The sequence below is a fragment of the Terrapene carolina genome, unplaced genomic scaffold (assembly GCF_002925995.2).
Source record: "Terrapene carolina triunguis isolate 2854851 unplaced genomic scaffold, T_m_triunguis-2.0 Scaffold62, whole genome shotgun sequence".
Classification (NCBI taxonomy): Eukaryota; Metazoa; Chordata; order Testudines; family Emydidae; genus Terrapene; species Terrapene triunguis.
Genome location: NW_020664413.1, coordinates 42,785,289 through 42,807,850, shown reverse-complemented (window position 1 = coordinate 42,807,850; position 22,562 = coordinate 42,785,289). Strand labels below are relative to the sequence as shown.

The 22,562-nt window shown below is 39.7% G+C and overlaps 1 protein-coding gene across 4 annotated transcripts in view; it reads left to right on the top strand.

Moving 5' to 3' along the window:
* ZNF385B (zinc finger protein 385B) overlaps positions 1-19,665 on the top strand; it is a 240,519-nt gene extending 220,854 nt beyond the window's left edge. For all 4 annotated transcript variants that reach the window (XM_024204029.3, XM_024204036.3, XM_024204031.1 and 1 more), the window contains 4 exons: positions 13,441-13,686; positions 15,569-15,747; positions 16,046-16,147; positions 18,210-19,665. In XM_024204029.3, coding sequence (XP_024059797.1) covers positions 13,441-13,686; positions 15,569-15,747; positions 16,046-16,147; positions 18,210-18,428 — 746 coding nt within the window. In that variant the 3' untranslated portion in view covers positions 18,429-19,665. The remainder of the gene's footprint in view (positions 1-13,440; positions 13,687-15,568; positions 15,748-16,045; positions 16,148-18,209) is intronic.
* Positions 19,666-22,562: the final 2,897 nt, after the last annotated feature.

Below are 22,562 nucleotides of genomic sequence, written 5' to 3'. Positions count from 1 at the left end.
GGGGGAAATTTAGTAGAAGTTGGAGAAGTAAGGTTACACTCCTGGTGCCAAGGCAGTTAGTTTCATCACATCACCAGAGTGTAAGTAATAGAGATGCCAGAGTGCTAATACCTCCAATAGTTTGGAGTCTAAGCTGAGTAGAATTTTGCCCATGGCTAATATTAGTTCTGCCATAGTGAAGGCTGTGCTGAGATGTGCACTTGAAACAGGTTTAAAATTCCTCTCTTTCACACTTCAGTAATTGAATTTAGTGTCCAAATTTCAAACAGCCCAGGTGCTGTGTGGGTGCTTTGTGCTACACTGCTGGCACATTTTTGGCTGTAAAAGTGACTTAGCTGCCAACACAAGTATTATCCTAGCAAAGGGGGATCCTACAGTTGCTTGAAGTCAGTATAGCAACTATTCTCCAAATACACACACACACACACACACACACACACACACCATGATTTTGTTTGTTTTAGCCAATGTTCATTTTTAATACCATATTTAATTACTAAAAAAACATTTGAAACAAACCCATTTATATCTATGGGTTAGTAGTTGCTGGGGGTGGAAAGCTGGTTTAGGAAGTGGTGCCATTCACAGCTGTATATGTAATCTGTGGAGACCATAAAAAAAGTAAAGTTTAGATTGCTGGCATACAAACACATCACATGAAAAGCTTTTTATTATCACTCCAGTTTTAATTCTGCAACTGCTTGTAAAACTAAGTTATAGTGTGTGAAATGTATTCTGTTTCTTATAGCCTTAAAGCTGTAAATACAAGCAATAAAGTTGCTCATTATTTCCAGATAAAGAAAATATATTTGCTGCCCATCAGCTTATTTGAAATGCAGTTTGTGGGTCAAATCCTGATGTCCTTACTCAGTACTTACCATACTCAGGCAAAACTGCCCCTGAAGTCAATGAGAATGCACAATTACATGTGTCATTTAACTGAAATGAAGATGAGTGTTTCACAGTTGACTTCAGTGGCGGTTTTGCCTGAGCAAGTACTGAGTAAGGAGCTCAGATACAGCCCCGTGTGAATATACTTGCATGCAAAATGCCAGTTCATCATCTTCCATACATTTATTTAGATACCCATGGGTTTTTTAATCGTTTCCAGTCATTTTAGTAGCTGTGGGTTAGAATTTAGGATTAGTTTTGCCCAAAATGCAAGTAAAACATGTTTTCCAGTAAAATGTTTCAGATTCAAAGATGCAGATAACATTATTTTTATTGCTTAGCAGATGAACCAAAGCATTTTTAAACAGAAGTGAAAGGTACCTGGATGTAATGCAAAAAGTTTGCTGTATTCTATTAATATTTTTTCTAAACATTCCTACATCACTGTATGCTTGAACAGACACATGCAGTATTGCAAAAAAATTCCCCTCCAATACCTATAAAATGCATATGACCGAGTTTGCAACAGGAATATAAAATATTTGCAAAATAATAAATATCTGGTGTCAGAAGAAGACAGATTAAACAAACTAATACATTTACTTTTGCCCAGATGTGAGCCATATATTTCAATGAAAAATTCTACAATACTGTGTACAGTATTTCCAGCTTGTCCAATCTATATTATAATTTCCCAAGCCTGGCCTAGATTTTCTGCTGCAGCCAGTATACATCAATACATTTGAGGAAGGTGAGAGACAAAGGTGGTTTTAAGTTCTGCCCAGCTCCCCACACCAGCAAAGGATCCCTAGAACACAGACACCCCCAACCTTCACACTTTACCCCAGGAATGCACCTTATACCAATGGCTGGCCATGGTATTCCCTCATTTGGGCAGATCCACCATATTTTCTGCAGCTTTGAAGTGTTGGCAGAGTAGGGACATGAATCTGGCTTAATGTGTGTTAATTTCTATTGAAAGTCTTCCCAACCTATTTTGCTATGGATGAGGTATGTCACTGGAAAGCCAGAGACCTATGAGTGTGCATTAAGCTCTTGGGTTGGCTTGTTGTTTTTGTGTTTGTTTTAGTAAGTGAACTGGTTCCTTTTCTGGTGTGAATTGACATAGCTCCATAGAAGTCAATGGAGCAATGTAAGTTTACACCAACTGAGAATCTGGCCCTCTGTATGCAAATTTGCATGTGGATAGATGAAGTCTGAGATTAGATTCCATTGAAAATAAATTCTTATAACTACAACAGTAGCTTTTTGTCAGAGATTCAGTCTTCGGCAAATAATCCTTATTATACTAGTAACTAGGAAAAGTCTCACAGATGTTTGCAGATTGTGCTAAGTAAGTCTGAAACCCAGGCATTGTATCTATTTGGTGATGGAGGGGGAAAGGTGTGATGGGACAGTGAGGGGCCTGTAGCCTGCCTTCAACAAACAGAATAAGAGAATTGTATTGTTACATAGCTGCATCCTAGTTCTACTCACACTCCTCACAAAACCACCACAGCACTTAGCACAATAGGCACACTGCTCAGGAGAAGCCCAGGACTGAAATATAAGGGAATGTTGTGGGTCAAGATTGTGCAGTTGCAGAGTTGCATGTGGCTATTTGTACATTTCCTGACTCTAGCCAGTCCATTTTCATTAGTATAAAACTCACCCAAACTTTCAAACATAAATATTTGAGGGCATACATATATTTCGATTAGTTAAAATCATTTGAAATCCTGAAAACAAGCCAAATTCTTTATAAGAAAGTAGCCTAAGGACCTTGGAATGCAGAATCAGAAATAAAATGTCATAGAAATTAACAAGTGTCAACATCACCACTGTACCAGATCCAAACAGATAACATTTCTGGAAATGACAGTTCATCTCAGCAACTTTAGAAGTAGTGGTGTGCTTAATCAAATAATCAATCTAGTTACAGAGCATTCCCAATTTTTCAGAGATGTCGAAATATTCTCTGATGTAGCCACAACATCTCTAAAATAAGTATTTAGCTTATATTTGAGAGCTTTGAGATTTAATACTGTACATTTTCTAGCTTCTATTTGCTACTCTTTTTTTTTTAAGCAAAATTGTTGTCCTTAGACTATGCAGACAAAAATAACCTTTTAATTGAATAAAATCTGGCAGTTTGTTTCAAAGTAGTATGTTGAAGAAAAATATTTACAAACATGAAAGGTAGCCAAGATGTTAGGAAATGTTGGACCGTGCTGATTTGCATAAAGGTTTGCGATGTTATTTTTCCAGTACGGAGCCCTACAGGCCTCTCACTCGCTTCTCACTACACTGCATAACTGGTTAGGTTGTAGGTATGCTGACTACACCCATTAGTTTCTCTATTCAGAAAATAGAGAGAGCAGAAAATAATTATTTCAGAATCGCTTATCAAAACTGGCTAACTCGTGTTTTACTGTGTGCCAAGGAGAGTAATGTAGTTCTGCTTTTTTTGTTCCTTTTTTGGTTTGTTTTTGAATGATATTGAGATGTAAGAAGGGTGCTTATGAATGCAGTAAAGAATGTAACTATTAATGACTTAATTGCTTTCTTACTCCTGCCCAATTCATTATGGAGACAAGGTAGGTGAGGTAATATATTTTATTGGACTAACTTCTGTTGGTGAAAGAGACAAGCTTTCAAGTTTCCACAGTTCTTAGACTGGGCTCTGTCCTTGGTCCCCTTAATTTCTCCCTCTGCACCTTATCTCTGGGTCATCTCATCCACAAAAACAATTCTACTACCGTCTTTTTGCTGAAAACTCACAGATCTACATATCTGCTCCAGACAGGTTTGAACTAAAATCTTGGACTGTCTCGCTGCCTTTTCCTTGCGAATGTCTGGCCATTATCTCAATCACAACATGGCTAAAACAGAACTCCTCATCTACCCGCCTCCCCAAGCCTTCCAACCCCCACCACTCCTTTCTCAATTATTGTGACAGCACCACCATCCTGCATATCAGTCAATGCCCTCTGGGCATCTCCTTCAACTCAGCCCTTTCTCTAGGCTGTGTCTAAATTTTGCAGATTCTTTCTGCATAACATCTCTAAGATGCGCCCTTTCCTATCCAACCTCACCACTAAAACTCTCATCCAGGCTCTCACCTTACATCTCAATTACTGCAACATCCTTTCCTCTGGCCTTGACAGATGCAGCCTTGCCCCCATAGTCATTAAGAATGCTGCTGGGAAAGATAATTTTCCTAGCCTGTCACTTTGACCGTGTCACCCCTCTTTTTGCATCCCTGCACTGGCCCCCCTTCTTTATAGCACCAAACATAAGCTACTTGTCTTCAATTTCAAAGCCCTTTATGATCTGTCTCCACTCTCTACCTATCATCTCTTATTTATTATCAAGATGGTGATTCCTCCCTCCAATTGACCTATGATGCCAGCCTCCATCACCTGCTTGCTAAATTTTCAGTCACCTTTGTGCCTTCTCCCATGCTGCCCCTCATGCATGGGAGGAATTCCACATAAACAATCCGCAAAGCCACTCCCTTGGTCTTCACATCTCTCCTTTAAACTCTCCTTTTCTGTGATGCCTACAAAACAACTTGACAATGGTTAGGCTACTAGTGTGCTGAGACCACTGCCTGTCATCCTGACCAATACTGTCTCACTATTTCCTTGTACTCCCCCATCCAGCTGTGTCCATCTATTGTCTCTTGTCTTATACTTCGCTTGTAAGATGGTTGGGGCAGAGAACCATCTTTTAGTTGTGTGTTTGTACAGTGCCTAGCACAATGGGGCCTGATCCATGACTAAGGCTCCTAGATGCTACAGCAACAGAGGGTCCTGTGGCACCTTTAAGACTAACAGAAATATTGGAGCATAAGCTTTCGTGGGTGAATGCCCACTTGCGTCGGATGAAGTGGGTATTCACCCACGAAAGCTTATGCTCCAATACGTCTGTTAGTCTTAAAGGTGCCACAGGACCCTCTGTTGCTTTTTACAGATTGAGACTAACACGGCTACCCCTCTGATAGATGCTACAGCAGTGGCTCTCAAACTTTTGTACTGGTGACCCCTTTGACACAGCAAGCCTCTGAGTGCGACCCCTCCCCTTATAAATTAAAAACACTTTTTTATGTATTTAACACCTTTATAAATGCTGGAGGCAAAGCAGGGTTTGGGGTAGAGGTTGAGAGCTCGTGACCCCCCCCCATGTAATATCCTCGCGACTCCCTGAGGGGTCCCGAACCCCTGTACTACAGTAATATAAATAATAAATAATATCAACTAACTGGCCTCTTTTCAACATATTTGGTTGCCATATTCTATAACGTATGGGAGGAAGAAATGTGCTATCACTAACAGATACAAAATAAATGTCAGTTTGTTTTAGTTCAGATGTGGCAATTATCGAAAACGTTAAATCCAAACGTCTAATTTCAGGAGTAAAAGTTTTTACCCTTTGATGAACACTTTCACTGTGGCCAGGTCTAAACTATAAACTTACAACGGTATAACTATGTCGCTCAGGGGCATGAAAAATCCACACCCTGAGCGATGTAATTACACCGACTGCCAGTGTAGACAGCGCTGTCTCAGCAGGAGGGCTTCTCTACAGGAGAAGCTCTCCTGTAGACATAGTAGCGCCTTTACAAAGCACTACAGCAGTGCAGCCGCACCGCTGGAGCATTTTAAGTGTAGAACTGCCCTGTCTGTCTGGAATGATGCCAATTTAATTACATGCATATGCATTCCAGGGAACATCCTTGGATCGTATACAGTTGTAATTAATTTAATTATCACTGTTGCTCCACACTACAGTGGAAGAGTATTTTTACAATTAGAATAAAAAAAGTGATAACCACTGTGGGCCTCTCTCACCACTGCACACTCCAAAGGCCACTTACTGCAGCCCAGTTATTTCCGTGGACAGGTATGGTACTGTTGCAATTACAGGGCCAAATTCAGACTTGGTATAACTAGTCATGACTCTGGCTTCAAAGGAGTCCTGCCTACTTTACATCAGGTCTGAATTTGACCCACAATCAACACTTGAATATCATGTCAGTGCCTTGTAACTCAATTTGTATGAGAATTCAGGGATGTTATGGGAAATGGCTTAGCAATAAATTCATTAAGGCTCTTCAGAGTAATCAAAAATTATACATATTTATAAAAGTAATTTCTTCACCAGTAACATTGTGGCAGAGGGAAGCACTTATCACAACTGAAGTCTATAAACTTTAAGTGTTTACATCTATACATCTATATCCGTTCCAATATTCGCAAACATATTAATCTGTTCAAAGGAAATTCACTCCATTTGTGGAGTAACGAAGCTGAGATATCTATGCAGTGGTTTAATTGGCAGGCCCACTGAAGTAAACTAATGGGAGTTGTACTCATTTACACCAGGCCTAAATTTCATATACAAATTCATTATAGAATTATCTGTAACTATCAAAGACTAAAAAGAGTTAACTAACAAACCCTACATAGATAACTAGGTAGAAGACATGCATATAGATATAAGACCCAACTAGCCAAATATCAGGGTAAGACCTGTCCTGTATATGCATTATTTATTAATTCTGTATACTTTGACACTGAAATATGAAGTTGAGCTTTTTCACTTTCCTAACTTTGCTAAAGTATTTCAACAGCAAGGTACATTTCATACTGGATTTCTATTTTATTTTTATCAAAATTTTCATGGCTTTGTTTTAGAGATTTTTATTGTAAGTTGTGCAAATTGCCTCTTATGAACTACTCTTGTTGACTACCTTTGGGCCAGGTCATGACTTCCGATGACAAATCAAGCTTTGGAGCAATGTATCCAATAGTTACTAGAGAGAGATTCTGAACTGTGAGAAGTACCACCTTTCCATTAATGTGCTAAATCAAAGTCTTCTATCCTTCTCTATGTGACTGTCTAGGATGATGTTAAAGATCTTTTAATGGCTTTTTCTTTTTTTAGAGTAAAAAATAACTGATCAGAATTCCTTCAATCAAATCAGTTTTAACATCCAACACTGTAACTGTTGCTGAGTATACAATAGCTATTACTTTAGTCTACCCTGACACTCTCTTTTAGCCTGTAACTTGCAAGATGTACATTTAATTGTAAAGTGCTTTGGGGCACCTTGAGTATGTAAAGCATCATAAAATTAAATACAATTCTACTTAAATATGTCATTAAATGCAGGAGAGCATCAGCCTCTATTATGGTCACATTTTTGTTTGTGATGATTTGAGATATGTTTGTTTACTCAGTTGAGAGATTAATCACAAAATTTCCAAGACATGGTAGAAATGTATCTCTCAATATGAACTGAGATTCTTCCCCTCACCCTCCGCTTATAACTTGGTATTTAAGATCCCCAAAAAGAACAAATAAAATGAATTGTCCTGCATCCAGCTATTAAGTGCACAAAACTAATTATGGAGCTGGCTTTCCAGAATGAAGTATTATCCATCAGTGTTTTGTTTTTATCAGTAGGGCCTTAGACATCTGAACATGGCTTCTCTCTTTCTCTCCAAGAAGGCCTTCACCTAGCTAAGGTAATTACTCTGCTTAGCTGAGTCTCCAAATGAGGTGGTCTTAAGATTTCACTTTCCCATTCTTCTCAGCTGTCTTTTCTTCCTTTTGCTAATTTTGTACCCCTCGCCATGCGTTCGTGGTGTCTCTGTGTTCTTTGCCTTTAATGAGCTGTTTTTTAGAAAGTGACATTTACATTTTTTACAAAAATGCCCCACTTTCTAACCAAAAAACAGAATCAAAAGAGGGCTCCAGGACAGACACATTTCACAAGAGGGGGCTTTAAGGACTAAGTGTGATCCTGGGTTCTAATAGCATCTGGGCTGATGCCCCAGTGACCTTTGGGAAGACAACTGACTCCCTGTTGCCCTAATCAAAACAGCTCTCTACAAAGCATACATGGGGGGAGGAGGAGGATGCCAGAAAGGTAGCACTTCTCCCTTCTGCACCATAGGGAGAAGAGTTCTGCATGGACGGCTCCCTCTGAGTGCACATCCTCAGTGTGTGAATGGGGCCAAATTGTGCAAACTCAGTTGTATAGGGTGAACCAAGGAAATGTAAGTCTGAGTACAGTGAATATAGGCTGAATGTCAGGGGGAAAAAGTTCTAGGGTGAAATCCGTGGCACTACCGAAGTCAATGACAAAACTCACCTTGAACAGTCAAATCTATTGGACTGTGCAATAGCACTTCCCAGGAGTGAAGCAGAAGCTGCAAATTGTAAGTCATTTCAAATAAACCGGCATTGGCAGGGAAATGGACATGTTGACCTGCCTAGCTCGTTTTCATCTCTATTTGCTATGAGTGTATGATATGCAAATCCAAACAGAAATAGTTCTAATTAGCTAAATATGCCTCCGATTCTAGAATCCAATTCTGACACTAAATGTAAGCCAAACATTCATACATAGATGAAAGCAACTTCAAAGCCAAGACTGAAACAATGGAGGTAAGAGACAACAGCATTTGTATTGCTGAGCCCAAAGCGATACTTAATTAGTTTTTTCTCATGTCTTATTTCAAAATAAAAGCAGAATTCAGTAAGAGCTGGGACTCCACCAGCAATTTTACTGCTCCTGGTGCTTAAGAAAAAAAGGAGATTTAATCCTTAATTGCAGACAAGAATATAACAGACAAAAATATCCTCTGTACTTAGGAAAAGAGCACAGTGCTATACTGTCCAGTAGTATGGGGTAGATTGTGACTAGTCCCGCATAGGGGTAAGTACAAAAAAGGACACACAAGACTTACCCAATCATTTTCGGCACCACGCAGAGACTAGGCCGAATTACAGCTATTGTATTCTCAGTATGTCTTGTGCTGCCTTTAGCCACCAGGATGAGCAGCAGCTCTAGCCTTTCCAACAGGGTCTGGGAAAAGGAAGGGCCTGGGCAGAGTCGCAGCCTTCTGCTCCAGCTAGTGGAATTGGGCTGTCGTGGGGGTGGAGGGAGCGTATGCTGCATTCTTCTAAACCTTACGGGTGTAACAGAGGCCACACTTGCCTGAGGTACTGGTTGCTCCTGGAGGTGTTGAACTAAATTCTGTACTGATTTATCCCCTGTCCAAGTCCATTGACTTCAATGGGCTTGGAACAGATATAAGAATTATGCCTCCAGGGATGCCAGCAGGGCAGCCTTACAACGGGGCTGTAGCTTTACAGCCACATCTTACCTTATATCTAGATTTTATATAATGATTCCAATAGTATCTAGGATGAAACACTTCTAAATATACCGACATTTTATATATTATGAAGTCGTCTAGGCTCTTAAGCAGTATGCAAGTGACCAGTTTCTTCTTTAATATTAAATATATGCTATAAATACAAATAAAATAATCTTCTGTATATATTGTGCATGTGAATATGATTTGTGTTTATCTGCTTTGCACAGATGAATACTCAGAAGGCATTTCTAAAAGTGGTAGTTAATGGTGATGTGGCTCCGAGGGATTGAAAACAATAAATAGTTAACTAAAACCCATTTGAAGAAATGTAATTTAATGATTCTAGAAGCCAAAAGAGCCAAATCCTACTCTACAGGGTAGCCAAACACTTGTCTAGCTTATTCTACTGGATATGGGAACTAAAACATTACATTAACTGTTCAATCAGGATTTTAAACACATTCTCTAAATATTTAGAAAGATGGAAGGAAACATTAATCTAAATGGGGATGGGGGTAGGGTGTGTGCAGTGTATACAACACACTCTCTCTCTCTCTCTCTATCTCTATCTCTCTCACTGGGTGGAGTGATTATTTGAATTGGGAACCTTTCCAGAATTTAAATAGCTGACAGAACCTTGCCTGACAACATGCTAATAGCATCTTGCTAGTTTCCTAGATGTTTGCAGTCAGTTTGTTATATAGTTTTGTTCCTTATTAAGAATAATGAAAATGACAAATCTAGGGACTATTTTAAATCCTGACTAAAGCAGTACATCAGTTAGCATTTGAGGCACAGGATTTACTTCTTGTTGGCTGAGGTGATTGGCAATGGGATACGGAATCTTTCATTTCAGTCATCTGTTAAACCCAGCGATGGAAAACTGTCATCATCTGATGGTGATTGGTGGCCTAGGTGAAATGGGTTTTGTGTTCTCAGCCTAGTGTTCACAGGGATGCAGCACAAAAAATATCCTCCCAGGTGGCCCCTGTTATAGACAGTCTGAGCAGAGAAGCCAGGGATTGAATGGGCACAGAGACTGAACAGTCCACTCGCTTTTAGAAGACAGTCAGTCTCTTCAAGGCAGTGTGGAGAAGCTTGCATTACTGATGCTTGTCCTATACCTTCTCTTTAGAGAAACAGAAGACTTGAGTTTCCAGGATTGGCACGTTTTGCCAGCACTAAATTTACACAAACACATTTGGAAAATAAAATATTAAGATGCACACTACAGGCATTTGAGGGTTTATAAGCACAAGGCATCAGCTATTTTCTATGGATAAAACACAATGGAAATATAGTCAATGTTTTGGGTGAAGATTATAGCATGTAGTTCTATAAATATTATTGTTTTTAAACATTTCATGCTTTTTTTTATCACTTATCACATGCTTTTAAAGGCCTGAGCCTACAGCATACTGAAGACTTCTCTTTAATGGGAGTCAAGAGCACAGCACCTTTCAGAACGTGCACTACATCTCATAGTATCTGGACTCTTCATACAGACAACACAAGTGATAGACTATTCTTATGTAGCCTGAGTCCATGAATGGGTAGCCAATAGATGTTTCATTTGTACATTGTTAGCACCTCTACTAGCTTTCCCTATTATTGTTTGTCTATTTGGGGGGGGGGGGAGAGTATACTTTATAAATATTCATTTGTGATGTTATTTCCATGGATTGGCTTTCTGCAGATGTGAATGATTACTACAGCCATATTAAAATTCTGAAGTAGATGGCGAATGATCTAATACCACTTCCTTTGGTAATATTTTATCAATTCAAAAATGTTTAGCGTACCCCTTTCATAAACCTGGCCCTCTGAATGGGATTCACTTTTGGTCAATTTAAATGTTAAATATAGTTTACTTGTGTTGTGTAATTTTAAAATAGTTTTTTATGGCTATATTGAAGTATATAACCAAATATTTATTAACATTTCTTTTCCCTTTATCTCAGTGATCTAAAATTCAAAGATTTACTGCTCTGCATTTCTGGGAAATACGCCAATTACTGCCGATGCTCTCTAATATCAAGTGCCTGTTCATATTTTGTATACGCTTTTAGGTTTGTGAGTTATGCTCATACATACAATGTTTCAATGAAGAGTTCAGTCCTGTGTTCAGCACCCCTTTAGCGTCAATGGTAGCTCCACACACAGAATGATGGTAGAACAAAACCCCAGTTGTTGTATACATACATTGCAAGGGCCAAATTTTGAAGATAATTCTGCACCCACAATTGGGCCCAGATTTTCAAAAGATCTCAGCATCTATTTAGGGATCTAAATAAATGGCCAGATTTTGAAATTAGCTCAGCACATTGGGTGCTGATTTTTCTTGAAAATCTGGCCAATGGGAGCTGAGCACTTTTGAACCTCTTCTCCTTACGTAGGTGCCTAATTGAAAACTGGGCTCTTTAAAAATTTGGTTCCAATTGTGGGTGCTGAGCACTTGAAAATCTGGCCCCAGATGCACGTCTGTTAGAAACTGAAATTCAGAAGATGGCAACCAACACTACTTACCTAGGAAGAAAACATCCACTGAATACACTGCGTTTCTCAGAGTTTGAGGCATATGCTTCTTTTTTCATTTACGTTAAGCAAACATCTATCAGCCCGTTGTATTTTACTGGTTTGGGAGTATTGGGCCATATCCTGCAGTCCTTTCTTAGCCAAAAAGCCATGGACTTCGGTGCAGGCCTTATGTAAGGCCTGAGGATGTGATTTAGTAGTCCATCCGTGTACAGCAAAGCATTTTAAACTTTAGGCAGTACTTAAATCCCATTTTATTCAATGGGACTTACACACATGAAAGAATTTGAGTGTGCTTAACTGCTTTTGTGACTAGAAATGGACTTAAGCTTGCACTTAAGTGATTTGCTGGATAGGTTCTGAAAGACTGTGCCCAGTGTCACTGCGGACAGCTGTGGGCCTTGTGATATAAACTACGTTTTTAAAGCTACTTTTTAGAGCTTCTCTGTAGTTTAGCTGATTCCTGCTTGACTGTGATGGGAAGGTACCAAAGCAGCACTGCGTATAAAGATAAACAATATATATATATATGTTTAAGAAATGTATGTTGAGCTTAAGTTGAACAGTTTTAATTTTAAATTTTTCTGGGAAAGTAATATACAAAACTGTGCTTTTATAATCTGATCCTATAATCTGTGTCTTTTCATGCAAGTCTTCCTCTGGGCTTTTGTCTTTGTGTCTTGTATCATGTCCTCTCTATGTGCTTGTCTAGTAAGCCATAATATGACTAATCCTAAATGCAGAGCTGGCCTTTGAGACTATGCTAATATTTGGGACCTAGAAATGTCAAGGCTAATCTCCTCTTGTATTTTAAAAAATTAAGTATCTAACTCTTTTCCATGCAAAAGTATTCTTGTAAATACAAACTGGCAGTCACATTGATGTCAACTGATCAACAGAGTTGAAAGTTTCTCAATGTGGTTCCCCTCCCCCACCCTCACCCCCCCCACCCTGATGATAGCAGTTTATTCATGTAGCTCTGACACCCTGGAGGTAGCTTATGACACCTATGCTGCCTAGGCTACTGCTGATATTAGGGCCACCTCAGTCCCCCCTCCCAAGGGGCTGGATGGCTGCTTATAGATGTGCTTTCTTCTCTGCTCAGCAGTCATCTCTGGTCACAATGAGGAGCAGCTCAATAGCACAAGAGGCAGTAAGGTCTAATAAACTAACAATATGATGGAGAGCAGCAGACTCCTACATTCTAATTGGCTCTCACAAACGCCCTCTGCAGCTTCAGTCAAGTCACTTGATCTCTCCACTTTGGGATCCCTATCTGTAAAATGAAACAACAATACCTACTGACCAGTCTCAGAGGAGGCCTGGATGCTTGATTAATGGGTGAAAATGATACATAAGAGAATTGAATTAAAACCTTTAGGCCCCCCAGTTTATACCGGGAATTATGCCTTGAATAATCTTATCTAAATATTGGCAGCTATGCATTGACCCCCTATAGTGAGTAAAGCACTATATTCAACTTGTATAACTGAAATGAGGGAAATGGGTCTCAAGATTGTGGCGGAACTTCAGGGGTATCCTCCCAGTGAAATTATTTTGAAAATCCCTCCTATTTGATGCAATTTGGGCCATTCCAAAAGCAAACAAAGTGCTCTTCAGAAATATTTTTATGATCTCAGGGTTAAGTCTCTGGTAATGATAATTTAGCAGTTTCCCGAGAGCCCAGGAAATCACCCCCAAAATCAATTAAGCTTGATGGCAGAAATTTTGCAAGTGTTCTTGAGATTTCCCCCTCTAGGACATCACTGCCCTGTGTATATTCCCTATGTGATTTGATGTGTATAAAACCTTACAATACACATGTGTTTGTTTATTTTAGAAGATAAAGGGAAAGCGAAAACCAGTGGTTCTAGTCAGCCTTCAAATACTGAAGTGGGCCTGTTCCTTCCCAAACCTGGAGCTATAACATTAGCACCTATAACATCGACATCATCCTCTAAGAGCACAAATGGAGCAACTAGCACAGTTTCTGAATCCGAAGAGGAGAAAGCCAAAAAATTACTTTACTGTTCACTATGCAAAGTGGCTGTGAACTCCCTATCACAGCTAGAAGCACACAACACGGGTGAGTTCCTACAACACATAAGTATGTGACTGTGTGCCATTTTAAAAAAAATAAAACACTATAGAGTTAAAATCCTTTATATTCTCAGGCACAAGAGCTTTTAAATACCTATTTTTGAAGATATCCTTTACACAATCCCCTGTTGTCTAGACCGATGATTTCACCAAACAGCCCATGATATCTAACTGTACTTTGTCCTGACTCCAGAGGTGCTTCCAACTAACATGAAGTTTTCAACTTCATTGTAAATTCTGTACTACCTCAAGTTCCAATATATAATATATTTATTCGTATCATGCCTAGTTAAATGCTGCAGTTGGTAAAGTATAGTTTTTATGCAATAACTTGAGGATTCGCTTTTTAGATTTGATGTCATAGAGGCTTTGAACAACTGAGACTAGATGCTTATAAAGGATATGTTGCCTTTAAATCTCTTTCCTTAGCTCAAGAGAAATATTAAGTCCAAGAACCCATTCCTTTGTAGCTCTCTGAGAGAGGAAGGAAGGAACATCTATCCTCCCTCTTCCCACATAAAATTGGATGGATGGGAACAAACTCCAGAAGACTTTTGTGGTGCAACCTTTGCTTGGCATCCTCTCTCCTGGACTGCAGGTCTCGGGAGGGTCAGGACCCCAACAATCACATTGATTCATTCCGGAGAGACATATTAAGACCAGGATTTCTTGTGGATCCTCATTCTTCATGGATTCCTACACTTAAAGCCAGGGGGTGAAATCCTGGCCCCATTGAAGTCAATGGCAAAAGTTTCATTGAGTTGGAGGAACCAAGATTTCACCCAGGATCTCTTCCTCCATACTCCTCACACTGCACTAAAGGCAACACAATTAGCTTCCATCCATATTTTCTTTTGGTTTACAGGCCGCAGGTCTCTAACCCCTTCACTGAGGAGCCACTGAATAGGAAGAGGTAGCTAGTCTGCTTTAAACAGGATTACCCAATTCCTGTTTATATGCAGATTTTAGTATCCTCCTTGGCCACACCTAAGGTGACCAGATGTCCCAATTTTATAGGGACAGTCCCGATTTTTGGGTCTTTTTCTTATATAGGCTCATATTACCCCCCACCCCCGTCACGATTTTTCTCATTTGCTGTCTGGTCACCCTAGCCCAGAGGTGAAAGTAAGCCGGTACGGTACGGCTTTTCCGGCGGTGATTTAAAGGGCCCAGGGCTCCAGCTGCTGTGGGGAACCCCGGGCCCTTTAAATCACTGCCGGAGCAGCAGCGGCAGGGCTCCTGCGATGATTTAAAGGGCCTGGAGCTCCATGGCGGCCGGAGCCCCAGGCCCTTTAATTCGCCCCGGGGCTCCCAGCCGCCTCTGCAGCTGGTAGCTCTGGGGTGATTTAAAGGCCCTTGGGGCTCCCAGTCACAGCCACAGGGCCTTTAAATCTTGAAAGGTCCCACCTCTTCCGGTTGAGGCCACGGCCCCGATCAGGACTCCCACGTACCGGTAAGTCCTTTAAGTTACTTTCACCGCTGCCCTAGCCACATCCCCTTATTCCCACATGAGCCACTTGCAGAATGGAAAATGGCAATAACCTGGATCATGAGATGGAGAGGGAGATATTCCAATGTGTCCCTCTTTCCTTTCTGCACAAACCCTCAGACGTCTTTATGGTTTGTTCTCCTCTGTACCATGCAATGGTGAAGTGCGTAGTATAGTGATCAAAGTCAAGATAATGCATAATCTAAACATGTGTGTGGAGTATTTGCCCATTCTAGTTCCTAAACAATCATTTCATGTTATGGAAAATCTAAAAAGGGATGGAAACTGCAGCAATGCTCTAAAATAAGTTTATTGTGATTTGTAGCTTAAGAAAAACATTCCATCTTTGTTAATCCTTATGCATCTAATTGTCCATTAGGTTCCAAACACAAGACTATGGTGGAAGCTCGGAATGGTGCAGGTCCAATTAAATCTTATCCTAGACTTGGATCCAGGCTGAAGATTCAGAATGGCAGTAAGGGCTCAGGACTGCAGAACAAGACATTTCATTGTGAAATCTGTGATGTCCATGTCAATTCAGAAATTCAACTTAAACAGGTACCTCAAATACCTTGGAAGCTTTTGCCTGAGTGCTAGTGGCTTTGTGCCCTTGCAGCTTGGATCACGGGATCCTGTGTATTTGATTAATTTCTAGTTCATGTGATTTACTCCAAACTATTGGGCTTTATTTAGCAAGACACAACTACTTAGATCATTGCTGCATCCCTTAAGCCTTAATTGTCTCACAGTGTCTTTGACAGGGGACTTGGTACATGCAGCCGAAAAATCAGTTCCAAAAGGAATAAAACCATGAGATCTCTAAACTGCTTCTTAATGTATTCTTTTTTTATTTCAGCACATTTCCAGCAGAAGGCACAAGGACAGAGTGGCAGGGAAGCCTATGAAACCTAAATATAGCCCTTACAACAAACTTCAGCGCAGCCCAAGTATTTTAGCAGTAAGTACTGTTACTATGCAGCATCACTGCTGTATATGTGAGCTTGTGACCTTGGGACTCCCACTGCAAAGAGACTAGGAGTATGACAGGGGTAGAAAGCTTGTGAGTATCTCCCCCTGCAGGCTGAATCTGGATTAGCATCAGATTTGAAGATGGTTATGTATTTTGTCTGCCTGCTCAAAGGCGAAATAGCACTCCAGTTATTTACTGCTACAAGGGAAGGAATAAACAGTGGGCTGTGGAATGGATTGTGTATCTAGTGGACAGGTGTGAACTCTTCTGTTTTTAGTACACTCCCTCTCTTTAAAGGGCACACACTGCCTATCTGAGCATTTAAGAAAACATGATGTTATGAGGCTTAAGGTGTAAAGCTAAAAAAATACTGACTTATCTCGCACAAACAGCAGAATAAAGTGTGCGCTGTATTAGGCTGGTGTGGGAGAGTTGTGAGGAGTTTAGGAGCATTAATTGCTTATCATCGAGGCATTTATTACTGGGCTACTAGATCACCATTTCCTGCCTTGGTCCCCAAAAGCCCTCAGCCCTTTCTTCACTCTGGGGTTTCTCCCCACCAGGATCCCCCATAACACTGTCTTGCTGGTTTCTCTAGCCTAGGGGCAGGCTGCTCACCACTCAGCCTGATTCTAGCTCAGGAAGAGTTGCATGCTCTCTGCTCACTAGTTAAATCATCCTGCGATGGGTTCATTAGAGAGCAGTGTGCACAACCCACACAACAAAAGTGCTTTTATGTGTTGGAACTAAAGAGATGCAAATACTCCATGTCCAAAAGTGAGACACTATCCAAAAAGCATATGAAACCCCTGCAGAAGTTGAAATATTAATGTTTCTTTGTAATCATATAGTCTAATGAAAATGCTTCAGGCTTTCTTTAACACTCCCCATTCACTAGCTTTGGGTCACACTAATCTTGCTCACTTCTGTAAAGCATTATATTTTTATCTCTTGGGTTTAAAACCGACGGTAATAGAGTCAGGATATAAGTCTCTCTCCTCCCACCCACAAATATTTAACCTTGAAACACACCAACCCACAAGTGGAGTTACACTGTATATATTTCATGGGTAATTTTACAGTACCCACACCAGATTTGTTGGGGATCTTAAATTGAGCCGACTTTTTTCAAAATGATTGGGTTGTTTTTTTTTAAATTAGTCTTGGAGACTAGAAAATATGTTGAAAGGAACAAGTGTGCATTAGCAGAGAAAGAACTAGATGAACTGATGGCTGTTTCCCATCTCTGACTTCTGCCTTTTTCTACAGCTCATTTTTATAAGTGAAAAGAAATGAGGAAAATGCACCTTGCCATTTTGTAGAGTCCTGTTGAAGTCATGATCTTGACCCTTTTTTTCCAATCTTGAGTTTCCTGTTGATAGTTATTATAATTTACAGATATTCACTCTTGTAAATTACCTCTAACCCCCACACACTGGAGCACCCACATCTACTCCTTGTGGATTTGTGTGTACTTAAATGCGCAGTTCGTTTGTTTAAATTGTCCTCTGTGTCAGAAGACCGTGTGGATACAATTTTCAAAATTGCTGAGACAAAGTTTCCCATTCAGTAGATGCAATTTGCACCTGCATTTTTATACCAGCAAAATTAATTGCAGGTGGATATTGGAGTACTTGTTCTTGTACTTTCCTGATTTGCACCTGTAGTCAAGCAGTTAACATTACAAGCACTGACATTTTCACCCACAGTTCAGGTGCAGGTGTGAAAATGCCAGTGCAAATTTTGCAGTTGAACATGTGATCTAATATCTCTTCTGTAAAGCAGCGTGTGTTCATTTGCCCTTTTGGCTACAAGCAAACATCTCAAACAGCTGCTACTAGAAATGGTTAAAATTGGAGCAAAGGAAATACAGTAATTATAAATCAGGTGTGAAGTACGAAGAAGCAATTGAAAACAGCTTTTATTCATGCTGTCCAGAAAGATAAAAAGCTTAAAAGCTTAATGAACATTTTGCCAGGGTTAATGTTTTTACTCATTGTAAAAATGGTGGCGGGAATAGTATTTACATTTCTTTTTTTCTTTTTTTCAGGCAAAACTTGCATTCCAAAAAGATATGATTAAGCCCTTAGCACCTGCTTTCCTTTCATCTTCTCTTGCTGCGGCTGCAGCTGTGTCATCCGCTCTGTCCCTCCCTCCCCGTCCTTCCGCCTCTTTGTTCCAGGCACCTGCAATCCCACCAGCTCTCCTAAGGCCGGGCCACGGTCCCATACGTGCGACTCCTGCATCGATCCTTTTTGCACCATACTAATTTCGTAGTGTTAATAAGATAACTATGGCCAGTAGAAGGGGGAAAAAGGAAGCAAAGCAAGCAAGGATTTTATTTTAAAATGTCTTTCTCTTTTATAATGCCATGCAGTGTGGCACCCCAACAGTCCAAGTCACAGAATTTTTCATGGACAGGTACTGTATTCTAGAAGCCTAGATAACGACTCCGTCTCTCTCTCTCTCTTTAAATTCAAATAATTTGTCTGAGAATGGTTTACCAAAAGCTTAATGGCTCATAAAAAGCTAGCATCAAAATTCATTCATCTGTTTGTTGGTTGGGGTTTTTTTAATATGTATATGATGCACCTTGGAAACAAGGAACACAGAATATTTCCTGACTGACTTGAAAACTAGGGTCTTCCTCGCTCACACATATGTAAATAGGTCTCTGGAATCCAACTGGGTATATTCTAGTGTGAAAAAAGGTAGATTAACCAAGTGCTTAATTGTGGATAACATCTTAATAACTGATTGCATCCTTTTCTTTTCAGTGTGCTCTTGTTGACAGGAATTGTGTACTGTTTTAGACCGCAGTACTGGTGTATCTTGTGTAGTACTAGAGATGTATTGCCTGTCTCAGTTAGACATTTTTAGTTGCTGTGCAAATGTTTGGAAGCAATGCAGCTTTGAAGCTTTTTTTTATTAATGTATTTCTCTTGTTTCACGTTTTAGTTAGATTAAAAATAGAAAGCCATATAACATATAGTTAAGATTACTACTTGTTTACTATTTTCATTTTAACTTATTTTGTAGTTTCCTCACTGGTGTTGCTAAGCAATGTTTAACATTAAAAGAAAGCAAGCTTTTCAATTGCACATTACCACAGCTCACATGCATTGTTCAAGAAGACAATGGGCCGTGTATTTATACGTAAATATCCTTTTTCTTCATTTCTAAACTTGTTTCCTTTGTAACAATGCTGCATAATGTTGTGGCTCCCTAATGCAATAATGTACAGAACATACAATATTTATATAATTGACTGACTGTCTTTTCTGTTTACTGACTATATTGAAGTTCTGCCCTCCCTCGTCTCTTGTCCCTACCCCCTTTTATAAAGGTAATATCAATATGCAGTACTCAGACTGAAGTCTTTGTGCGATATTGAGGGCAACAAATATAATAAAGGAATAAAATAGAGTTAACTCTTTTAGAACATCTTTATCTGCAATCCGTAAATAGTAAAATGTCTGTGTATTTTTTTAAATGTATCTTTTCAATAAAACAATATGAAAAAATATAAGCACTTCTTGTGTTTGGGGTATTTTTTAATGGGCAAAAAAAATTGCATGGAACAAATAGATCCACTAAGGCAGTGGTTCTCAACCTTTCCAGACTACTGATCACCTTTCAGGAGTCTGATTTGTCTTGTGTACCCTCAGTTTGACCTCACTTAAAAACTACTTGCTTACAAAATCAGACATAAAAATACAAAAATATCACAGCACACTATTACTGAAAAATTGCTTACTTTGTCATTGTTACCATATCATTATAAAATAAATCAATTGAAATATAAATATTGTACTTACATTTCAGTGTATAGTGTATAGAGAGCAGTATAAAGTCACTGTCTGTATGAAATTTTAACTTGTACTGACTTCGCTAGTGCTTTTTATGTAGCCTGTTGTAAAAGTAGGCAAATATCTAAATGAGTTGATGTACCCTCTGAAAGACCTCTGTGTACCCACAAGTGTATGTGTACCCCTGGTTGAGAACCACTGAGCTAAGGGAATCTCTAGTCCAGTAGACAGCAATATCCCAGAGTATAATTATAGTACCTGTACTAATTTCCTAAAAACTGTCAACATTTCTCCCCTACATTTTTTAGGCTTTTTATTGGTGGTTTTTGTAGCTCATCTTAAAATATTCAATCTGTTGGCAACCTCAAGGAAAAACTGCTGAACCAGATGAATGTATAAAATCAGAAATGAAACACCACTCTAATATGCTACCAAATGACCATGTATGGGATTATCATTAAAAACAAAGTTGATTGTGGTTTAGACTGGAAGCAGGATATTTTGAAAACATTTATTCTATATTAATACAAAAACGTCATTGTGAAGCAGTTAGGGTTACTACACACACAAAACACGTCTAAGGCAAAGCCATAAAAGCAAGGAAAGGAAAACTTAAGCCACCTAACTGTACATACTCTGTACTTCTCTATCCCCAAGCATACACCTTACTACTACAATTACCATACACCACAGGCCATGTACCATTACCTTAACTCTGCCCCCTTTTCACCCTTCTGCTCACACCCTTTACTTTATTATTTCTACCGCCCCCACCCCACCCAACACTAGTTTGGGATATTTGGTGTTGTGGGAAGATAGTTTGGTAAAGCATTGTGTGCAGATGAGCAGTTAAAGGGAATGATAGAAGGCTGATGGGGGTGGAGTTAAGGTTGTGGAACATGGTCTGTGATATACATGCACGAGCTCTCTCTCGCTGTATATATGTGTGCACGTGCTCTCTCTCTCTCTCTATATATATATATAGATAGATAGATATATGTATGAATTTCTACATACTATGTAATAATCCTATTGAGAATAAGGGTTACAGAGTACAGACAGACATGCTTTCGTGCACACTGATTTGGGCCTGATGCTGTAACTCTTACTCATATTGAGTAAGGTCTACTCACCCAAGTAATCTCAGTGAGTACTTGCATGAAGAAGTGTTATAACATACGGAGATATACCTATCTATCTTATAGAACTGGAAGGGACCCTGAAAGGTCATCGAGTCCAGCCCCCTGCCTTCCCTAGCAGGACCAAGTACTGATTTTGCCCCAGATCCCTAAGTGGCTCCCTCAAGGACTGAACTCATTACCCTGGGTTTAGCAGGCCAATACTCAAACCACTGAGCTATCCCTCCCCCCATGTTGTATTACTCAACATGAGTTAGTTCTGCTGAATCAGAGCTTTAGCTGGTTGTATGGGAAATGGCAGTGTTCTATGGAGTAAAACACTCACCTTTTTGCTGTCGCCTGAAAGCACTACTTTGGATAGGGGGTGGAGGGTGTTATTTACTGTTCAGGTACAATTGTGTGAATAGGGCTCAAATTAAATAGCTTCAGGTTAATGCAGTTTCCCATAACCACAAAGAAACACCTATATGAGGTGCATATAACCCTTAACCATAGGAGGTGCTATCAAATAATAGATTTCATAGACAATTGACTGTTTTAAGATGAGTTTTTTTCCAAAGGCATCCTAGGTAGAAGAAATATTCTATAAGATGTCATCCACAGTGAAAGAATATGTAATTGCATCCATGAATGAGTGAAATCACTTAACCCATAGAGCCCAAAGGGCTCAAACAAACAGGCCGTGAGCCAAGAAACTAACGCTCCCATTCAAATTCATGTCAGAACTCGTGCGCTTTTCTTTGTTTATGTACACTGTGTGCTCCACTTTCAACTAAAGTCAAATCCATGGCGCACATGGGACTGAATGTTTGAGGTAATATTTGCATGATAAATAGTAAGCACTCCCATTAAGGCTGCTAGTATTTTGCATTTTATAGCCAAGCTCTCAATAACAGGGATCTGATGTATCCACCCAGAACAACATTGTATTTTATCAGCTGACTTGGATTTTCCAGGATCATCTCTCCTGGGATGTAAAGTCATTACAGACAGCTGGCTATAAAGTTCATGGATTCACTGAAACAAAATATTAGCATTGAAACACCTTTTAAAATGGGCAATGCCATTAGTGTTTTAAATGGGAATGTTTGAACAACCAGATTATTTTTAAAGTAATAAAGCCAGATTCTTTCCTATGCCAGGGCTCTGTTCAGTGCAGGAGATGGGATAGGGTGTCTAGGCACCAAGTCTAAGGTCCCTGCCCAGTGCTTGGAGCTGTGCAAGACCGCTTTCAATTGCGCCACTAATGTCAGGTGTTTAATGGATCCTATACCAAGAGAGAACTGTAGCAGAGCTCCATCACACCACCTACATCTGCAGGGATACAGGGCCTAGAGCTGGCACAGATATACCAGCAGGAATTCTCTGTGGACATTTGTGTCCAGATTAGTCTCTTAATGTCATCTGAGCGGCATAATGAGGCCATAGCCTAGCTAGAGGATCTGATCCATACAG